Source organism: Macaca mulatta, chromosome 13 (genome assembly GCF_049350105.2).
Source record: "Macaca mulatta isolate MMU2019108-1 chromosome 13, T2T-MMU8v2.0, whole genome shotgun sequence".
Lineage (NCBI taxonomy): Eukaryota > Metazoa > Chordata > Mammalia > Primates > Cercopithecidae > Macaca > Macaca mulatta.
In genome coordinates, this window is record NC_133418.1 from 61,968,602 (window position 1) to 61,984,023 (window position 15,422).

At 36.7% G+C, this 15,422-nt stretch overlaps 1 protein-coding gene across 30 annotated transcripts in view; it reads right to left on the reverse strand.

Annotated features, from left to right (window-relative positions):
• Positions 1-15,422, reverse strand: part of EHBP1 (EH domain binding protein 1) — a 418,858-nt gene that overhangs the window by 248,931 nt on the left and 154,505 nt on the right. For all 30 annotated transcript variants that reach the window (XM_077958265.1, XM_077958254.1, XM_077958260.1 and 27 more), the window contains 1 exon segment: positions 12,622-12,675. In XM_077958265.1, coding sequence (XP_077814391.1) covers positions 12,622-12,675 — 54 coding nt within the window.

The following is a 15,422-nucleotide window of genomic DNA, read 5'->3' on the forward strand; positions in this document are numbered from 1 at the left end:
CCATTTTCTGTGGAGAAATTCAAGCCAACTGCAGAAATTTGCATAAGTAATGAGGAGACTAATGTTAGTCACCAAGACAATGGGTAAAATGTCTCCAGGTCATGTCAGACACCTTCACAGCAGCCCCTCCCCTCACAGGCCAGGAGGCCTGGAAGGGAAAAATGGTTTCCTGGGCTAGGTCCAGGGCTCCCCTGCTGTGTGCAGCCTTGGGACTTGGTGCCCTGTGTCCCAGCCACTTCAGCAAAGGTTAAAAGGGGCCAACATACAGCTTAGGCCATGGCTTCAGAGGGTACAAGCCCCAAGCCTTGGCAACTTCTATGTGGTGTTGGGCCTGTGAGTGCACAGAAGTCAAGAATTCAGGATTAGAAACCTCCACCTAGATTTCAGAGGATGTATACAAAGGCCTGGATGTCCAGGCAGAAGTTTGCTGCAGGGGCAGAGCCCTCATGGGGAAACTCTGCTAGGGTTGTGTGGAAGGGAAATGTCAGGTCAGAGCCCCTACACAGAGTCCCCACTGGGGTACTGCCTAGTGGAGCTGTGAGAAGAAGTCCACCATCTTCCAGTCTCCAGAATGGTAGATCCACTGAGAACTTGCACTGTGCACCTGGAAAAGTCACAGAAAATAAACGACAGCCTGTGAAAGCAGCCAGGAGGGGGTCTGTACCCTGCAAAGCCACATGGATGGAGTTGTCCAAGGCCGTGAGTGCCACCTCTTGCATCAGCGTGACCTAATTGTGAGATATGGCATAAAAGGAGATCATTTTGGAACTTTAAGGTTCAATGACTGCCCTATTGGATTTTGGACTTGCACAGGGCCTGTATCCCCTTTGTTTTGGTCAATTTCTCCCATTAGGAATGGGTATATTTACCCAACGTCCATACCCCACTGTATCTAAGAAGTAACTAACTTGCTTTTGATTTTACAGGCTCATAGATGGAAGGGACTTGCCTTGTCTCAGATAAAACTTTGGACTTAGACTTTCGGTTAATGTTGGAACGAGTTAAGACTTTGGGGGACTGTTGGGAAGGCATGATTGTGTTTTGAAACATGAAGACATGAGATATGGGAGGGGCCAGGGACTGAATGATATGGTTTGGCTGTGTCCCCACCCAAATCTTATCTTGAATTGTAATAATCTCCACATGGCAAGGGTAGGACCAGGTGGAGATAACTGAATTATGGGGGCAGTTTCCCCCATACTGTTCTTATGAGTTCTCAGGAGATCTGATGGTTTTATAACGGGCTTATCCCCTTTGCTTGGCACTCATTCTGTCTCCTGCCACCCTGTAAAGAGGTGCCTTCCACCATGACTGTAAGTTTACTGAGGCCTCCCCAGCCATGTGGAATTGTGAGTCAATTAAACCTCTTTTCTTTATATTATAAATTACCCAGTCACTGGTATGTCTTTATTAGCAGTGTGAGAACAAACCAATACAACTACATATCAGAGAAAAAAATCTTACAATACAGAAAGATAGAAACTGTCAGGTATCTCTAGGAATACACATAGCCATGTGTGAAAAGCTACACTTAAAACATTGCTGATAATTTCAGTACATATTAACTGCTAATTTCTACTGTACTTTTCAGCTATCATTATACATTTACCATAGTACATATCACCTTACTCTTGTCTCACATGTGTATCCCTCAAACCAAAATTAGTATCTGAGTGGAAATGTTCTCTTATATATAACCCCCATAGTAGTTAATACAGTACTAGGCTCTAAATCTAGTGCTTCGGACAATAAATGTTTGATGATTGAGTGAGTAAATAAATGGCAAAATGCATGGGTTTCAGAGTTTGAAGACATGGGTTTGAGGCCAGGCTAAGCTGCTTTCTGTGTGTTCTTGGCCGAGTTACTTAATATCGCTGAGTCAAAGAAATTATAATAATGTACACTTTAGAAATGTTTCATAAAGATGAAATGTCCCATTTTATTTGAAAAAGGTTTGTATTCTTTAACAAAACATATCAAGTATCATTTATGATTTATGAAGTTATTAATCAGTTGATATAGTTTAAGAGGCAGGTGAAGCAAGATCTTAAAGTTAACATCACACTGGCCTAAGTAATTTCAGAAAGAAAAGTAACTGAACACATGGTTAAGTTATTACAACCCTAGAAAAATCAACCACTCTTTAAAAAGTGAAATACAGGCCGGGCGCAGTGGCTTGCGCCTGTAATCCTAGCAGTTTGGGAGGCCGAGGCGGGCGGATCACGAGGTCAGGAGATCGAGACCATCCTGGCTAACATGGTGAAACCCCATCTCTACTAAAAAAAATACAAAAAATTAGCCAGGCGTGGTGGCGGGCGCCTGTAGTCCCAGCTACTCAGGAGGCTGAGGCAGGAGAATAGCATGAACTCGGGAGGCAGAGCTTGCAGTGAGCTGAGATGGTGCCACTGCACTCCAGCCTGGGCGACAGAGCCAGACTCCGTCTCAAAAAAAAAGTGAAATACAAAAGAAAGTAATCTAGTGAATGACCTGCTGTTCCACAAAGAAGCCTCTCTTGCCTCCAGACCTCTGCTCAAGCTGTTCCAGCCACCTGAAACACCCTACAAATCCAATGCAGACAACTATCAAAAGTACTTAATCTCCTATCGGAAATCTCTCATTTGGGTTTTAGGAAGGAAATACAATGCCTTTACCATACACTACAGAACACTCCCAGTGAAGTCTGAGGCAGTCTGACTAAATAATCAAACATATTATTTTTGCAGCAAAACAAACAAACATTTACACTAAGTGGAATAAATACCATGAATAGCTTCATCTCGGGTAAGGTCAGGTTTTGCCACCAAATGAATTTGAATCAAATTTCAAAAAAAAAAAAAAAAAAAAAATTATAAACATCTTAGGCAGAGATTTTGGATTCTGAAGCTACAGAAAAAGGACTGTAAAAACTTTATTTTTTAGGTTTCAATTTATATATCACTTTCAATAGAAAACCTACCCTAACTCACCAAGACTGCATTAAGTACTCTTTATATAGGAATATAAAACATCCTCAACTTAATCTTCATAGTGGTTGCCTGTTTCCCCACTCCAGACTGTAGGATACTGGAAGTCAGAGACCATACCTTTTCCACCATTACACTCTCAGTATGTAGCAAGTATCTGTCACAGGGTATCTATTTATTAAATACTAGCTGGATAAATATGCAATTATGAGTAATAAGTAATCCTGTGAATTTTCATACTATTGCAGTACTTGATCTGTAATGTATTATCAACGTCAAATAAAGATGAATCCCCAAATACTGAACAGGGACAAAACTTAGAAAAACAGAAACAGAAAACAAGAAAACTGTAATAGTATGAAAACAGTGCTCTGTTGCTAAAAAAGATGGAACTTTCCCTTAAAATGTGTTAGCTATGACATTTCACAAATTAAACTGCTATGTGAAATAAATTATCTGGCATGTAATTTTTATTTACTATTTTAACATAGAGTTTCTTGCATTACACAAAGATAAATACAGTACAGCTGATAGGCTCAAAGCATGCATGATCATTCTTAGGCATACCTCTTTTTTTAAGTGCAACAAAAGTTTCTCCATTATTTTCTTTAAAGTTAAAGGATCATTTGAGAATAAAGGAGATGGAATTTTCCTCTAGAAGCACACTCTGAAAGATTTCTGAATTAGAACAGCACATTAAATACTGAACATTAAGGGAAATTAAGGAGGAAAAAAATATACATATATATATGAAATTTCTCTGAAATGTAACCAAAATAAGACTTAGTTAGCTAAAAATTTTTCATTTAACTCCTAGTCATATCTATTATACCTTGCCTAATTTACACAGACAGCCAGTCACCATTCCCATAATCATATACAACAGAAAGCTGACAGGATAATTAAAAGACTAAAAAAACCTATCTGAACTATCAGCTTCCTACTCTTAAATCAGGAGTTTAATTCTGAGGAGGTTATAAGAGAAGCTTTGTTGCTTCTTATATAGTCATTTTTTTTCTTTGTAGAAACAAGAATAATATCACTTTTCAAGAATCAAGATAATATTGAACCTGCAGCCTAACAGGTCAGAGAGATCATCTAAAAGGCAGTTAAGTTAAAAAAAAAAAATTATTTGCTGGTAGATCACCTTTTCTGACATGCCAGTAACTCTTAACCACGTTCTTAAGTTGATGATGTTCAAGTGGACTTCATTATTTATAGAAGAAATGATATAATATCTGAAATTTACTTTAAATCTGGTAAAGCAAACAACAGAAAAGTAGAAGAATTGATGAAATAAGTTTGAAAAAAATACTGAAGATTATTGAGCTGGGAGACGTGTGCTTAGAGGTTTAGTATATTATTTCTTCTATTTTTGTGCATGTTTGAAAAATAACCAAAAAGTTAAGTTGAAACTAAAAATAAAACACTGGATCTTGATTAGATTTATCCAAATTGCTACATTTGTATGAAAGACAAGATGAGCAGAGGTCCTCTATACATTGCTTTCAAATTTCCGAAATACTTAGAAATCCAAAAGGGTCTAAGACTCTGGGACTGTAAGAAAAGAACATGGTTGAGAAGTTTATACCAAAAGAATGGCCTAAAAGAGATCTAACAATACAGTGACCTTTGATTTATCATTCAAATGTATTCTGGTTAGTGCTGTGTAGAACAATACTCTCTCAGCAAGTAGCTATAAGCACATGAATTTTCTTGCCATTTAGCAAGAATGAGATAATTCACTTTCTTCCTTGATGAAACTGCAGTGAATAGGGTGAGGAAAGGACTGGTTTCCCTACACACAAAGTTGAATGAACTACGGGAAAAATGAAAGTTTAATGTATATATATGAATAGTATATAATACTAACAAATACAGATAAATGGGCATTACTGACTAAACCATTCTTAATTATTGGATTAATAGAAGAACAAAAAGTGGAGTATGCTGCCTAGTGGAAGTTTGATTAGGTTCAAGTAAGTTAACTGGGCCACATTTCCAGAGGGGGTGGTACATTAAATGGAATGCTATAAACAGGACTATACTAAATGCTGCCATACCCTAAAAAGGCTGAGCCATCTCTGATTGATGCTTAGATTATAAATTGACTCCATGGTAGAGGAGGGGTACTGCTAAAGTTTGTGAGGTGGTATTCTCATGTGTACTAGACACTCTTTAGACCTTTGGAAATGTATTCTTGAAAGGCTTGGGGTTGAAAAGATAATCCCAGTTTGGAGCTACAGGAGAAAGTGCAAGCTATAGTTCCTGAAAAAGATATCCAGTCTTTCCCCAGACACTGAAATGAGATGCCTTGATTGAGGTGACACAGAAAGAAAAACAACTAAAGGAGAGAAGCAGCATTTATATGCTTTTTTTCTCTGAAAGAAAAAGTAGATTTATCAGAATTGTTATTTTGTGAGATCAAGAGATTGACTTGATTTTGGAGAAGGATTCAAACAAATTTAATAAGGTCAGAAACGTTGTGATTTTATATTGTTTATACTGTATTATTTGAGCTATTATATCATCTCTATTCTTGGTATAATCTTGTCAGGTGAGTTTGGTTGGGCAAGTAATCCTGTTCAACATAATCCAACAAAAGAAACAAAGCAGAGGAGCATTTACACTACTGCCTTGGATTTTTTTTTTTTTTTTTTTTTTGTCAGGGTCTCACTCTGTCACCCAGGCTGAAGTACAGTGGTGCAATAAGAGCTCATTACAGTCTCAACCTCCCAGGCTCAACCAATCCTCCTGCCTCAGCCTCCTGAGTAGTTGGGACTACAAGCATACATCACCACAGTCCAGCCATTTTTTTTTACTTTATGTAGAGAAAAGGTCTCACTATATTATATTGCCCATGCTGGTCTTGAACTCCTGAGCTCAAGCAATACTTCCACCTCGGGCTCCCGAAGTGTTAAAAATTACAGGCGTGTGCTACCAGGCCCAGCCATCTGCCTTGGAATTAACATAATTAATTTAGCCCATCATCATTCATTTAAAAGTCTTCTGGAGGTAACATCAAACAAACAGCAATAAAAAAGGGACTGGAGGAGCCGAACTTCCCATCTCACTGGTCATAGTTGGAAATAGTGGGAAAGACTGGATAGTGAATAGGTACCACCAAGAAAATACATTTTAATACCCCACTGATCTCCTCCATGGAGGACGAAGAACCAAGTTAATCTTATGCCTATTATTATATTCACTGGGTTAACAGTTACAAAACAAAAAGCAGATGTCTATTAATCTTTAACGGGGGAGCTCATGTTTTCTGTTGGTTTTGTTTTTCCTCTTTCAATTACTTTTGCTCTAAACTCACCATTGTTTCTCTTGCCTTTATCTTTCTTTCTGTCCTGATATTTCTTTCCTCTGCTTAGAATGCCTTTTTTTGCCTAACTTCCTTTTTTCTTCAAGACTAAACTTTGTAGCCACTGCCTCCAGGAATTATTCCCTGACTCTGCCCTCCATTACTGTCCTGTAGTACCCTATGAACATTTTTTTTCCTTGCAGTTCTTTCTTTACCTCTCTGACACTTCACTACTTCATAAGCTTCTTGAGGACAGGTTATCTTACATCATCAAATATAAGTTTTCATTGGTTTAAAGATGATATATCATTATTTCACACAGCAATAAGAAAGCAAAAAGAGAAAAAAAAACACTGCCAGTTATAACTGTGGGACATCCTAGATGTAAGATGATCCCAATTTCACAGAAAAAAATGTGGGAGAAAAAACCATGAATCTCAGAATCAGAATTCTGCATGTCTTAACTGCAGACATGACGTTCAGTAACTACCAAACGTCTGGGCATATAAAAAATTCATATTAAAATATTGCAGAATGGTTGAATAAATTAATGAATGGATTCAATCTGATTGGTGCCTTTCATCAATATGCTTTTAATGTATTAAAACAATGGAATCAGAAAAACAAAATGTTTTAGATTTTAAAAACCAAAACCAGCTGGGTGTGGTAGCTCATGCCTGTAATCTCAACACTCTGGGAGGCAGAGATGGGAGTACTGCTTGAGTTCAACGGTTCAAAACAGCCTGGTCAACAAAGGGAGACCCTGTCTCTACAAAATAGAAAATTAGCCAGGTGTGATGGTGTGCATCTGTAGTCTCAGCTACTGGGGAGGCTGAGGCAGGACGATTGCTTGAGCCCGGGAGTTCAAGGTTGCAGTGAGCCATGATCACAACACTGCACTCTAGCCTGGGTGACAGAGCGAGACCTTGTCTCAAATGTAAAAACAAGAAACTAAAACCTATGGATATAATTTACAAATGTAATGGTTCTGGATTTAATTGGGTAATCTAAAACACCAGGAAGATAAAAAAGTTTGTTTTCTAAATATAACTGTTGTGGCTTCATATTTTTAAAAAAACCCTACAATGTCAATTGTCTGGATGAACAGATGTTATTCTATTACAGTAGATAAAAATGAAACATAGTGTTTTATAGTATCCATTCTTGATTATCTACACTAATAATAAGTAAATGGATTGTAAATAATCCAAAAGAAATACTTGTTCTTAATCCTAGATTAAATTTATAAGGGAAAGATATCCTAAATCAAGAGATTTTAAAAAAATATTTTAAGCTTAGTCCAAGTGAGATGTTACAAGTTGCTTTGTCATTGCTTTGAGATAACAGTAAAGTCTAGAAATCATTGAGACGTGTAAGTGGTATAAAGGAGTGGAAAACTAAAATCCTGCAAGAATAAAATTTAGAAATCTAGTTTTCTTTCCTTTATATTTTTCTATATCCTCTAGAAAGGAACATTATAAAAATAGCTACTCCTTATCAAGCTAGATGTTTTACATACATTATTTCCAATCTTAAATAATGTGTGGAGTAGACATTAATACCACCATTTATACATGACTACATGGAAGCTGTGAAATATTAAATGATTTATCTAAGGTTGCATAGCCAGTAAGTGGCAGAACCACCTCTAAAATTTCAACTGTAAAGCTTCTGGTCCAAAGAAGAAAGCTCGTACAAAACAGAGAAATCAAAAACAAGAGAACCCACAAAACGAAAATAGCATTATCTCAATTTGCACAAAGAAGCAGTAAGGTTGCCTTGAGGAAAAATATTAAGAATTCTAGCGACTGATAAATTCTATAATTCCATTTTATAATGTCTAACAATAGTCAAATAACCCAAATAACCTCTAGACTGTATATAAGTAAGAATTAAAGACTACCTTCACTAATCTAATACGTATATTCTTCACAGGCTTACCACTACAGAAGACTGATTAAAAACTTCTCTACGATTCTACAATTTCAAATGATCTCTTTTCATCTTTCTTATTAAGGTAGCCAGTTATTGCAGTAGGGGTTAAGGGCAAAGGCCCTGGAGAAAGACAAGACTGGATAAAATCCCAACCTGTTAGCTATATAACTGTGGGCAAGTTACTTAACTCTCTAAACCTCACTTTCTTTACCTGTAAAATAGGGTTATATTTGACTCATACCAGAGTTATTATACTGAGCAAATGAGATAATGTGTATAAAGCATTGTATTACTATGTACATAGTACCTGGTACATAGTAAGGGTCCAATAAATTTGTTACAGTGATATATATTTGGAGAACTTCTGTTTTATTGGGATATTTTATATTAAATATAACTTCACTCTTTGTTACTAATGCTACTATTGAACATTATGGTTAAAGTCTCCACATTTCTTTATTAACTGTGGGGTTGTAACACAATGTACAAAGAAAAGAAAGATATTAAAATTCCATGCAAAGAGCATACCTTTTTAGTGTCAGGACAATGTACCAACAGAATTTCTAATAAAACCCAGATTTTACAAGACAAAGAGAAGAACTTTAGCTCTTTGAAATTCACTAATTCTTTTGTATGAAATGTGAAAGTACATTAAATGTAAGGGAAAGTATAACATTGTAATGTGTACATGATGATCCACGAAAGTCAATTTCATCATTCACCACTGAGGGGAGCTATAACCTAGGAGAGGTTTATATAGAATGCCAAGGTTATTTTAAAACTTTCCCATATCTTACAATATTCATTTCATCAGCTCTCTTATTAAAATATATTTTAAATAAATTTGACAAGCATACCCCAATTCTCTTTTGGAGACCTTAGAAATAATAAGGTGGCTCATTATAACTGTGTAATCATAAAGACGAGGGATCCTTATCCCTCTTCCTTTTTTCTCCATAGCATTTATGTAACCTACTATATGTTTAGCATACATTATGTATTTATTTAATCTAACATACTAAATCATATATCAATTTTTATCCTCCCTCTCACACACACACACAGGAGTGTAAACTACATGGCGAAGAGATTTGTTGACTTATCTGTTTTGTTTTGTTTCGTTTGAGATAGGGTTTCACTTAGTCATCCAGGCTGGAGTGCAGCGTCACAATCACAGCTCACTGCATCCTTGACCTCCTGGGCTCAAGCAATCCTCCCACCTCAGTCTCCTGAACAGTCAGGACCACAAGCATATGCCACCATGCTCAACTAATTTTTTTTATTTTTATTTTTTTGTAGACTGAGTCTCCTTTCTGTTGCCCAGGCTGATCTTGAATCATCTGTTTTACATACCACTATTTCCAATGCCTAGAAAAGTACCTAGCACATAATACATGCTCACTGAATACTTAACTGCTGAATGAATGAATACTGAATCATCTATTTAAAAGGTTAAAAATCTCTCATTAGATTATGTCAAGTAAAGCAAACTGCTAACACTTGAAAAATGCAATGTCTACTTATATCAAATTTTGGTTTAAAGAAAATGTCTAAGAACTTTTTTTTTTTGAGACAGCCTTGCTCTGTTGCTCAGGCTGGAGTGCAGTGGCACAATCTTGGCTCACTGCAACCTCTGCCTCCCAGGTTTAAGTGATTCTCCAGCCTCAGCCTCCTGAGTAGCTGAGATTACAGTCATGCGCCACCACACTTGGCTAATTTTTGTATTTTTAGTAAAGACGCGGTTTCACCATGTTGGCCAGGATGGTCTCCAACTCCTGACCTCAAGTGATCCACCTGCCTTGGCCTCCCAAAGTGCTGGGATTACAGGTGAGAGAGACCATGCCCAGCCTAAGAATATTTATTTAATCCCACAGATGGTAATACAGAAAAAATCTCATGAGATTGGCTTATTTAAGCCCAATAAAGTTGATCAGAAGAGCTTCTACTGTAACAGCATATGAATCCTTCACTAGCTGTTTTACTACCTCTAGGGTCTACTTTTCAAATTTTCTTCAGTATAGTTGATGGATGTTACTCACATTCTTCTTCTTTTTTTTTTTTTTTTTTGAGATGGAGTCTTGCTCTATCACCCGGACTAGAGTACAGTGGCACGATCTCGGCTCACTGCAACTTCCATCTCCCTGGTTCAAGCAATTCCCCTGCCTCAGCCTACCAAGTAGCTGGGATTACAGGCGCACGCCACCAAGCCCAACTAATTGTTTCATATTTTTAGTAAAGACGGGGTTTCACCATATTGGCCAGACTGGGCTCGAACTCCTGACCTCATGCTATCTGCCTGCCTCGGCCTCCCAAAGTGCTGGGATTACAGGTATTCTTCTCTTAAAAAGAATAATTCTCACAGGATTTATAACAGTTCACAGAGTTTAACTATACCATTCATTAACTCACTAATTCAACAAATATTTATTGAGAAGCTAATACCCCAAAGGTAGTATGGTTTTTAAAAAAAAAAAAATTGTGGTAGATAGAGAGATAAATGAAATAAAACTTTTCCCTTGTTAAATCTACTTATGCAAGCAGGGATCCTGTACACATCTCAGAAAACTGGCCTAGATTTTCCAGAGCAGTTAAAAAGAGTTAATACACCTAGAGAGAGAAAAAAAATTATTCTCAAATCTCACTATACAGAAGTTGATATTGGCAGAAAGAAATTAATGTCCTCCTGAAAACTAAAGAGGGAGAACTACCCCATTCTCGTCTATCTTCCAGGTGAGAATACAGCACTTCCTTTGTTTTGTTTGTTTTGTTTTAGGTTTAATTACATAAATGTATCCTTTTGGTATAGTTCATAATTTATGATAGTTGCCCTAATTTAGAGTATATAAATTAGTGTATTCTCTTGAGTTAATGTATTTCAAATGCTTTGGTCATAACATGCGCATCTGTGCTCTTTCCCATGCATTAAGAATATAGCAATTTCACAATCCCTCTGAAGTCTCATAACTTTATAATATGAAAGTAAATCTATAATGGACCCAATCTCACTACCAAACTTCTCAGCTCTTTAGTTCTAAACATGACCCAGTTACTGCTGGGGAATAAACAAAAAATTCCTTTTGTCACTGAGATACATAACTAAGTCAGGCATCAGAAGGAAGAACATGACACAAAGCATGTGATAAGCCTGTTATAAATATGTTTTAGAACTTTAACAATTATGATGATGAATAGTCATGATAATGATGGCAATGGTAAAAGCTAATATTCACTGAAAATTATTTAATCTTTAAGCAACCCTATAATTTTATGAGTGAGAATTTAAGAAATTTCCCAATGATCACAGAACTTGTAAATAGAAGAGACAGGACTTGAAATCACGTCTATCTGACTCCTGTCATTTATATTATATTCAATAGATTTTTGTGAATCTAATAAATTAATTAATGTTTGGAGAGAAGGAATGTTAACATATTTTCCATTTCATCCTATGTCCACTCCTTTATCTGACAGATTTTCCAAGAATTCCAAGCCTATGTTATTAATCATCACTATATTTGGATGGCCTGTCTTCTTTAATTCCCAGTAAATAAACACTCATTGAATACCTACTATATGCCTTCTAGTCACTTGGGATTCCACAATATGTAAATTAACTTAGGATGATTATTAAGGTACCAATCTAGGATCTCTCAACCCAAATAAAGAGTTACAACACACACTTTATTTATTTATTTATTTATTTATTTATTTATTTATTTTTCTTTTTCTGAGATGGAGTTTCACTCTTGTCACCCAGGCTAGAGTGCAATGGCACAATCGCGGCTCACTGCAACCTCTGCCTCCCGGGTTCAAGCGATTCTCCTGCCTCAGCCTCCGGAGTAGCTAGGACCACAGGTGCCTGCCACTATGCCCAGCTAATTTCTGTATTTTTATTAGAGACAGGGTTTCACCACTTTGGCCAGGCTGGTCGCAAACTCCTGATCTCAGGTGATCTGCCCACCTCAGCCTCCCAAAGTGGTGGAGATTACAGGCGTGAGCCACCACACCCAGCCCACATACTTTGGTTTTAAAGATTTCGAAGGTCATTCATGGTTTAATCCAACACATGTTTAGATGAGTATCTGCTATATGATAAGCACTATGCTAGATGCTGACAGATAAAAAGATGAATAACACATGGGCTTGCCCTTAAACCCCAAACAGAATACATACACACACACACACACACACACACACACATATAATTTGGTATTGAAGACTTACAGTGTTAATAAAAGCATTTCTTACAAATAATTTTGTTACTGGTTATCATTTCATTAAAAAATTCTAAAAGTTACAAATCACTATTTTCTTAAGGTAACATTTTTCCTACCACCAAAATGCCAATGTACCTTAATAATGCATATATAAAGTTGAAAATGTGAAAGGCGAAGGAATTTGCCATTAGCTTACATTTTCTATGACGAATGTCCACTCTTTGTCTTCAAATTCTTCCGCATGAGGATCCTGTAACAAAAGCAAAATATGAAACTGAATTGAAATACATGTCTTTAGTCCAATAAATTCAATTAAGAAAATACATATAGCCGTGTTTTTAGCTTTTACTAGCTTTTAAAAATGGAGAGGCAGAATAGCCTACCCTTTTCTTTTGCATTATTTTTATTATAATTTTTCTAACATATTTTAGGTTTGGGGTATATGTGCAGGTTTGTTACATAGGTAAACTCAAGGCACAGGAGTTTGCTGTACAGATTATTTTCTCACCCAGGTATGAATCCTAGTACCTAATAGTTATTTTTCCTGCTTCTATCCCTCCTCCCACCCTTCACCCTTCAATTTCCAACAGGCCACAGTGTCTGTTGTTCCCTTGTGTTCATGAGTTTTCATCACTTAGCTCCCACTTGTAAATGAGAACATGCAGTATTTGGTTTCCTGTCCCTGCATTAGTTTGTTAAGGATAATAGCCTCCAGCTCCATCCATGTTCCAGCAAAAAGTATGACCTCATTCCTTTTTATGGTTGCATAGTATTCCATGGTATACATATACAATATTTTCTTTATTCAGTCTGTCACTGATAGGCATTTAGGTTTATTCCATGTCTTTGCTACTGTGATTAGTGCTGCAATGAATTTATGCATGCATGTTTCTTTATGGCAGACTGATTTACAGTCCTCTGGGTATATACCCAGTAATGGGAATGCTGGGTCAAATGGTCCTTCTGCCATTAATTATTTGAGGAATTGCCATACTGCTTTTCACAAAGGCTTAACTAATTTACATTCCTACCAACAGAGCATAAGTGCTCCCTTTCTCCACAACCTCGCCAGCATGTTATTTTTTGACTTTTTAATAATAGCCACTCTGACTGGTGTGAGATGCTATCTTGTGATTTTGATTTGCATTTCTCTAATGATCACTGATGTTAAACTTTTTTTTCATATGCTTGTTGCCTACATGTATGTCTTTTGAAATGTGTCTGTTCATGTCATTTGCCCACTTTTTAATGGGGTTGTTTTGTTTTTTTCTTGTAAATTTAACTTCTATATAGATACTGGATATTAGACCTTTGTCAGATGCATAGTTTGCAAATATTTTCTCCCATTCTGTAGGCTGTCTGTTTACTCTGTTGATAGTTTCTTTTGCTGTGCAGAAGCTCTTGTTTAATTAGATCTCATCTGTCAACTTTTGCTTTTGTTGTAATTGCTTTTGGTGTCTTTGTCATGAAATCTTTGCCAGCTCCTATGTTCAGGAACATATTGCCTATGTTGTCCTTCAGGGTTTCTATAGTTTTGAGTTTTACATTGAAATCTTCAATTCATCTTGAGTTGATTTTTGTACGTGGTGTAAGAAAGGGGTCCAGCTTCAGTCTTCTGTATATGGCTATTCCATATACAGAAGACTGTATAGAACTGTACAGAAGAATACAGTTATTCCAGCACCATTTATTGAATAGGCAGTCTTTTCCTCATTGCTTGTTTTTGACAGCTTTGTCAAAGATCAGATAGTTGCAGGTGTGTGGCCTTGTTTCTGGGCTCTCTATTCTGTTCCATTAGTCTATATGCCTGATTTTTACCAGTACCATGCAGTTTTGGTTATTACAGCCTTCAGTACAGTTTGGAGTCAGGTAGCATAATGCTTCCAGCTTTGCTCTTTTGGCTTAAGATTGCCTTGGTTATTCAGGCTTTTTGGTTTCATATGAATTCTAAAAAAAGTTTTTCTAGTTCTGTGAAGAATGCCATTGGTAGTTTAATAGGAATAGCACTGTCTGTAAATTGCTTTGGGCAGTATGGCATTTTAATGACATTTGTTTTTCCTATCCATAAGCACTGGAATGTTTCTCCATTTGTTTGTATTATCTCTGATTTATTTGAGCAGTGTTTTATAGTTTTCATTATAGAGATCTTTCACCTCCCTGGTTAGTTGTATTCCTAGGTATTTTATTATTTTTGTAGCAATTATAAATGGGATTGTGTTCCTCATTTGGCTCTCATCTTGGCTTTCATTGGTGTATAGGAATGTTAGTGATTTTTATACACTGATTTTGTATCCTAAAACTTCACTGAAGTTATTTATCAGCTGCAGGAGCTTTTGGGCTGAGACTATGGGGTTTTTTAGATTAGGATCATGTCATCTACAATGAGGGATAAACTGACTTCTTCTCTTACTATTTGGATGCCCTTTATTTCTTTCTCTTGCCTGATTGCTCTGGCCAGGACTTCCAATACTATGTTAAACAGGAGTGGTAGAAAGGGCATCCTTGTCTTGTGCCGGTTTTCAAAGGGAATGCTTCCAGCTCTTGCCCATTCAGTATGATGTTGGCTGTGGGTTTGTCATCGATGGCTATCATTTTGATATATGTTTCTTCATTACCTAGTTTTGAGAGTATTTAACACAAAGGGATGTTGAATTTTATCAAAAGCCTTTTCTGCATCTATTGAGATAATCATGTGGTTTTTATCTTTAGTTCTATTTATGTAATGAATCACATTTATTGACTTGCATATGTTGAATCAACTTTGCATCCTGAGGACTAAGCCGACTTGATCGACTTGATCATGGTAGATTAGCTTTCTGATGTGCTGCTGACATCAGTTTGCCAGTATTTTATTCAGGATTTTTGCATCGATGTTCATCAAGGATACTGGCCCGAAGTTTTCTTTTGTTGTGTCTCTGCCAGGTTTTGTTATTAGGATGATGCTGACCTCATAGAATGAGCTGGGAAGGAGTTTCTCCTCCTCAATTTTTTAGAATA